Raw genomic sequence first — 7,186 nt, 5'->3', positions numbered from 1 at the left:
TGTTCAACAATCCTCGTCAGTGGGGTCCTATACCGGCTGGGGGTTCCAGTGTTGGAGGGACAACTGGATGGTCTTCATCTCCAGGATGTTGCTCGGGAGACTAGATTGCTTCGTCAATTAGGTCCCTTGAATTAAGTAGTTCCCCAGCCCACCTGGCTGGCATCCATTGTGAGCACATTCCAGACCATTGTGAGGAATCCCCCCCCCATTGGGTTGGAGATCCACCACAATAGGGAAAGTTTTGTTCTGCTGGGCAAGTGAATGGGGAGGTCCAAAAACGGAGCCTGTTTGTCCCATGCGGCCAGAATGCTGAGTGGCAAGTTGGAGTGAAAAGAGAACTGCCTCAAAAGAGGCCACTATCAAGGCCACAAAAACAAATGAAGGAAGGCCCTTGACAGGACCATGTCCAAGACCAGGCCCAGGACACCAAGCGATTGGAGGGTTCCAGTGACAACTTCTGGAGGTGCAGTACCTATCCGAAGCTCTAAGGTTTGTAATATCCGACAAATATGGGACACCAAGGCTTCCGCCAACTGTTCTCAACGGAGAAGGTTGTCTAGGTACCTTACTATGGTGTTCCCCCAAAAACAAAGCAGAGCCCAAAACAGGAGCCAGCAATTTGGTGAAGATCCAGGGGCAGTGTACAGGTCAAACAAAAGGCAACAAATTGGTAGTGTTCATCCACAGCAAAACACAGATAGCATTAATGTGCCATCTACAGAATAGTGCAAGGTCACAGGAAAGAGCGTGAAACATTTGAGTGGTGGGGTCCAAGATGCATCTAGTTCCTTAACCATAGTCATTTTGGGTCTAGGGTGCCTAACTATAACCTCTTGCCCACATGGTACTTGAAAACAGGAACATACTCTGCATGGTCCTTGAACATCTTGTTCAAATAAGAGCTAGCTGGATCTACAACAGGGTAAGCCTATTTCTTAGGGAATCCTCTACAATAAGGGTATTGCTGAGCAAACTGTTTAGGAGTAAACATATTTTCAGGATGATCCCAGTCACTGTACCACATCGGCAGTAAAATTGCATTGTAAGGAAGGTTTTGGCATTTTTTGGAAACCCAGACCAATGACCTTTGCCAAGGTCAATGCAGGGGGCTCTAACTGTAAACGATCCTGCATGTCCCCATGGACCAATATGGCGTCTGAGTTTTAGAAAAGATGTCAGAAGACTGGTACTTTTCCTGGGCTGAACCCACAGAACTGGAAGCAGTCCTTCTTCCCCAGGAAGTGTACTAGCAGACAGAGGAAGTTCAGAGGGAGACTGAGGGGGTAGTGGAGGAGGCCCACTTACGTGTTCTGCAGTCTGAGGACTCAAAGAGAACAGAAAGTTTCCCATAAATTCCATCATTGCAGTGATAAAACTGGGTAGAGGAAAGTACTCTGGAGGGTGCGAAGGAGGACCCAGATGCAGGGAGCAAAGGGGAGAATGAGCACAGAATAGGGCATGGAGAAACTTAAGTATTTTTAGACTTTTAATGACAACATTGTTTTACAGTAAACAAAACTAACTTGCGCTAATGGAAATGGTAAAAGTAAGTTAAGATGGATTAAGATTTAAAATTAATATTAATATGACCCCGGAGTTAAAATAATATTTCTAAAACCAAAAAGAAAAAAAAGCTGCTGAACTCAGGCTAAAAGCCCCCAGAATAATGGTGTAACGAAGTGTACAGCGCTAATTGCCCTTCAGGAAATTAGATAACGGTAGGGATCAGATGATATCACCTCCGTGTCAAGCAATCATGAAAAAGTGTATATATAATAAATAGTTGTGTAAAAACTTATAATACGTTATAAAATGTGTCATAAAAAACGTGTCATACATGAACCTTATTCAATAAATAAATAAAAATCTTCAAAGAACATGTGTCATATATGTGAAAAATAAATAAATACATTTATTTTTCACATATATGACACATGTTCTTTGAAGATTTTTATTTATTTATTGAATAAGGTGTATGTATGACACGTTTTTTATGACACCTGTTGACACATTTTATAACGTATTATAAGTTTTTACACAACTATTTACTATATATACACTTTTTCATGATTGCTTGACACGGAGGTGATATCATCTGATCCCTACCGTTATCTAATTTCCTGAAGTGCAATTAGCGCTGTACACTTCGTTACACCAACATTGTTTTACACCTGTAGATTTTTGCATATTTTAATTTTTTTTAACTGGCCAGAAAGGTTTGTGCATCATCTGCTCTTTGTAAAATCTCCGCACTACTATGAAAGCTTTATACTGGTCAGTACAAGTTTGCCTTATGTAAAGCTGACCCACATAGAAAAGTTTTAGGTTTCACAAAGTTTGGTTGTTGTAAAATTAGTTGCCGACTTCATTCTGCATTATATCAATGCAGGTCACTTACTAGGTAAACCCCTCCTTCAACACTGGTAAAAATTCCAGACTGTAAAGACTCCAGATCTTTTTTGGTTCTTGTGGTTTTATTATTTAATTTGTGTTTTACCATTATGCAACCTACAATATCAAAATGCATACAGAAAAGAAAAAACATTTTTATTCACAATTGGGTGTTATTTGTTGCATACATTGTAAATCCTCTAAACTGTCAAACAAGCTCTTTTGTTCAGATTTGTTGTTCCGACCGATTTTTTTTAATTAATTAAAAAAAAAATCTGCTCTGTTGGAGCCAACAATGAATACTTACATTTATAAATCATAAGTATAAAGAAAAGGACTGAAGAACCCTGCTTTGGAACTGGGCACAAAATGCTCAAGTTCAGTAACAGGGGAAAAACAAAAAGGGAGCACAAAAACTTCTTGCTTGGTATACCATTGACACACGCGTTCTGTGCAAGGGGCATCAGCAGTAGGACGAGCAAGGTTTATTATTTTCAACTGGCCTTCCTTCAACATGCTGGTCATTAAAAGATTAGCAACGAAACATCCTAAAATGTATATCCATCATAGGATCTCTCTATTGCATCCCTTGTCCAGAATGATTATGACCTGTGCATTACAATAATTGTGATGCCTTGAATAAGTTTATAAATATCAAGTCACCCTTCTACCCCAAACATCAGCATATGTAATCCTCTGTTTTCATTCCAGATTGATTTTAAGAGGCTACAATTAGGCAACAAAATGCATTACTTATTTAGATTCTGTTCCAAAATGGAATCCTAAAATAACAAAATCAGGGAAATCCCTAGGACACCTCCCAGCTCATATAATATATAGTTGGCACATCCCAGCAGCTCTGACGTAAATGATGTCACTTCAGTACCAGCTGTTTTAGCATTACCAAACACAGGGGGGAATGAAACACTGTCCACTCTGCTTTCATCTGACTACAAACCGATTCTTCACTTCCTCAGTGCAAATCAATTACTAAAACAGCTGGACCTATAATTGCCATGTACCTCGAGAGAATGCTACTTCATATTTCCCTGATTCCGAGCCTCCCAGTTCACACAGTGGTGTCACAACAGGCAAGCTGACCATTTTGCATCCTAAAATGCACTGCAGAGATATAGTGGCCATTTTAAGTCTTTAAAAAAAAAAAAAAAAAGCGCAAGTAATTTACACATAAAAACTTTTATTTCCTCAGGTATGTACTGTAAAACTAGGAATGTCTAAAACAGACCTGGTTCATATATTAAGCAATTCCAGCTTCTTTTGGCCACATCTACTTGTAAAAGCTATGCCTTAAGCATCCCTGCCTAAAAACATGCTACAGAACATTTTCATGAGCATTTATACTAGCCAGCAAGAACATTACAAAAGACAACAGAAAAAGAAAAAAACGAAGAGCATTTTATAAGATGTAGTCAAGCTCGTAACGAATGTAAGTATTCTTCTCATCATTATAGATACGGGGATAATGGGCAATCAAAGCATCTTGTGATCCAATGTATATAGAGTTGTATATTTTCCAGTAAACATCTCTGACTTTTCTGGCAGGATGGAAGAGACCCTTAAAAAAAACAAAAAAAAAATAAAATGAGTTAACTTGCTCTTAAGAACAACCCGTTTATGTTACAGGTCAGGATAAGCTCTTGCCCAACATTATTTTTGTACAGCCAGCCCAATTATACACAGTTGGGAGGTTAGTAACCCTTCAAATTTGTTTTGTCTAATAACAAAGGGAAAGGATAATCTAGCGTTAAGTGACTAACCCATTTCCACAAAAAATTACACATAATAGCTATAACAATGTTAAAAACAAAGAATCACAAGATGAAGTAAAAAAACACCAGTCCCAATGAAAATACATAGCAGTAGCACAGCTATGCTCTGAGCTGTATGGTAAGTGCCACTGTTTAGTTCCAATGTTGGGCTTACTGAGCTGGCAATAAAGATGGCAGCAGTTTCTACTAGATTATTCATGTATATCAGTTCAAGTGCTAGTTGGACAAGGCTTACCGAGTTGGTAACGCACTGGCAGATGGGCTACTTGCCCCGGCATTTCACAAAAGCAACCATGATTTAAACACTGGAGTATTTACTGTATTTTTCGCTCCATAAGACGCACTTTTTCAAAGGGGGGCAAAAATGTCTGTGCGTCTTATGGAGCGAATGCCTCTCGCCCGACACATGCAGTTTCGGGCGCCGGGTGAGTAGTTTTTTTGTACATTCAGCCCTGCTCCTGACAAGCAGAGCTAAAACTTACAGTGGGAGCCGCCAACCGTTTAATACAAGTGATCTAATCAGATCACTTGTATCAAAATCGAGCACCGGCCCCCCCACCCCCGTTTTTGGGGGCCCCCGCTCCTCTGGGGGACCCGTGACCACAGCTTAAGAGCTCACCATAGAGCAGACAAAGAAAGTCTGTTCTTCGTCTGCTCTGTGTGATCACCGAGACCGTGGCGCTGTAATCACTATTATGCGTTAGTCTGCTATTTTTTTCACATTGTGTTAACGTAGCCAAGTGGTAGGTTTAAAGTCTGGGTTTTACATAAATGTGAAAGGTCAATTTTCACACTGACCAATTGGTCAACACATCTGACGTGGCAAATTTGCCTTATTGTACCGGCTAGTACAGGTAATCACTGGTATAGGTAATCTAGCATGTGAATTTCTTTCAGCTTTATGCAGCTAGTGGATCAGACTCAAACTGAAGGATTGGTAAACTGCAGTGAAGCCTGTCAAAACCACTTAGGAGCATATCTCTATTAATAGTGCTAAATTGCATGTAATACAGTCCAGAGATTCGGTTGGTTGGTTTCAAAAGCCAAACTATCACAAGTTACATTACATAGTTCAGTATTTCAATTTATATATTAGGGATGCACCGAAATTTTGACCGCTGAAATGGCGAAAGTACCATATTTCGTCCAAAATTGCGGCGCATGCCTAGTTTCTCTCCTGCCCACTGGGTGCTGCTCTGTGTCCGCTTTGAAACACAGCAGCATCCAGCAGGGAGGAGAGAAATGGTCAGATGAGGCCGAACGGTGTGAGAGGAGTGTGCTGTGAGTGGCCAGGGCGCTGTGGGAGGAGAGCCCACACAACTTGGCCTCCTCTGACAGTTGGACACTGCGCTGTTTCAGAGCAGAATGGAGTGGTGTGGGGGTGGAGATAGCTGTCCGCTGTCACAGTAGGAGGAGTAAACATACTCCACACGTTATGAATTAACAGAAACTCAGTATAAAGGATTCCTGTTCCGTTATAACAGGGGCTGCAGAAAAAGATTGCGGACTCTGTCCTCGATCTCTTTTTATATTCTAAAGGAAATATCAGGGTTTGTGTTTAGTCCCCTAATATTTGCCCAGAGCCTCCGACAGGAAAGTTAAAAAAATGTTATAAAAGATAAGACACATACACCTTTTTAACCTACATTTGGGGATGGGGTTGTAAACATCGTGGAATTTGCAGTGAGTGGACGCGCATCAGTAAAGTTATTTAATTTTACCCCCAAAACCCAAAGAGGCACCAGGAAAAAACAAACACCTCTGGACATACCTGTAGGCAATATTGCAGCATTCGGCATGGCCCAATAGCAACCCTAAGGCCTTCAAGGGCTCCCATCACTGCTTGGATTACATGAGGAGATGTCTCAAACACATTGGGCCATACATAATTTAAAAGGTGATTTAAAGAATCTTCACAACCAAAACCATAAACTCCAAGGGACATGTGCTGAACAACAGCACTAGCTGTCTGTCTGTGAACAAGATCTCTGTAAAAAAAAAATATAAGAAAAAATAAAAAAAAACTTTAAAAAATTCATCTTTTACATGCTTTAGTTTAGTGAAGGAAATATAATATTGGTAGAGCTTCCCTGGGATTCAATCATTGGTAGTTACTTTACAAATGTTCTTTTGAACCATGTACAATTCAGTAATGGTCTAACTTTTTAAGGTTTCATTACCGAATTCAGATTCTCATTTTAAGTCCCTCTTGCTGTAAATACCAGCATGTGCAAAGTGCTTTACACGGCATTAATAGCATCCAAAATTATTTTGAATCCATAGGACCCAGTTTATTTAATGATAACATTTACAGAACCGCTGTGCACTTTGCGAACGGTAAGTGGAAATTACAGCATGTACAAAGTAATTTTACAATATTCAAACATAATTCGTAAACCTTACATATGGTGCAGGTGTCCAGTCCAAGAACATGCACCATCAATGGCATCAATGTAAAAAGATACCCGTCTTATATTTTTGTCTTATATATAAATATACACTGTCTTATTTTTTGGGCTCAAAAAAAACACTAGGTCTTATTTTTGGGGGAGGTCTTTTTTTGTTTTTTGTTAATGCAATTCCAAATTAAATAATCCAAAATGGCAAAGTTAAGAATAGGGTGATCAGGGCAATCAGGGGTGCCATACGTTTACTATAGATTCCTCACAGGCGGAGTGCATTTGGTATCACTTCGCCTGTGACAGGAGTCGGCGCGATAGAGGAAGCATCGGCTTATGCGGCTCTGCTCCCTGCGCTGCCGCCTCGCTTCCTCTAGCGCTGGCTTCGTTGTCACCGCTGATTCTCTCCCGCGGCTCTTCAATTTCCCCCTTATGCCACCACCGGCCCTAGGAATGGTCACAACTAGGTCTTATTTTCGGGGTAGGTCTTATATTTTAGTAATTCCCAAAAATGGTACTAGGTCTTAATTTCGGGGTAGGTCTTATTTTCGGGGGAAACAGGGTATTTCATGTGAAAACAAAAACAGAAAAAAAACAAAAAAAACA

General features: G+C 40.3%; 1 protein-coding gene across 2 annotated transcripts in view; it reads right to left on the bottom strand.

Moving 5' to 3' along the window:
• Window positions 1-3,571: 3,571 nt before the first annotated feature.
• SF3B1 (splicing factor 3b subunit 1) overlaps window positions 3,572-7,186 on the bottom strand; it is a 38,748-nt gene continuing 35,133 nt past the window's right edge. For both annotated transcript variants that reach the window (XM_018576144.1, XM_018576145.1), the window contains exons 24-25: window positions 5,953-6,169; window positions 3,572-3,967 (exon numbers count right to left, since the gene is read on the bottom strand). In XM_018576144.1, coding sequence (XP_018431646.1) covers window positions 3,809-3,967; window positions 5,953-6,169 — 376 coding nt within the window. In that variant the 3' untranslated portion in view covers window positions 3,572-3,808. The remainder of the gene's footprint in view (window positions 3,968-5,952; window positions 6,170-7,186) is intronic.

The sequence above is a fragment of the Nanorana parkeri genome, unplaced genomic scaffold, assembly GCF_000935625.1.
Source record: "Nanorana parkeri isolate BGI_ZX_2015 unplaced genomic scaffold, ASM93562v1 scaffold57, whole genome shotgun sequence".
NCBI lineage: Eukaryota > Metazoa > Chordata > Amphibia > Anura > Dicroglossidae > Nanorana > Nanorana parkeri.
This window is presented reverse-complemented; position numbering and strand designations above follow the sequence as displayed.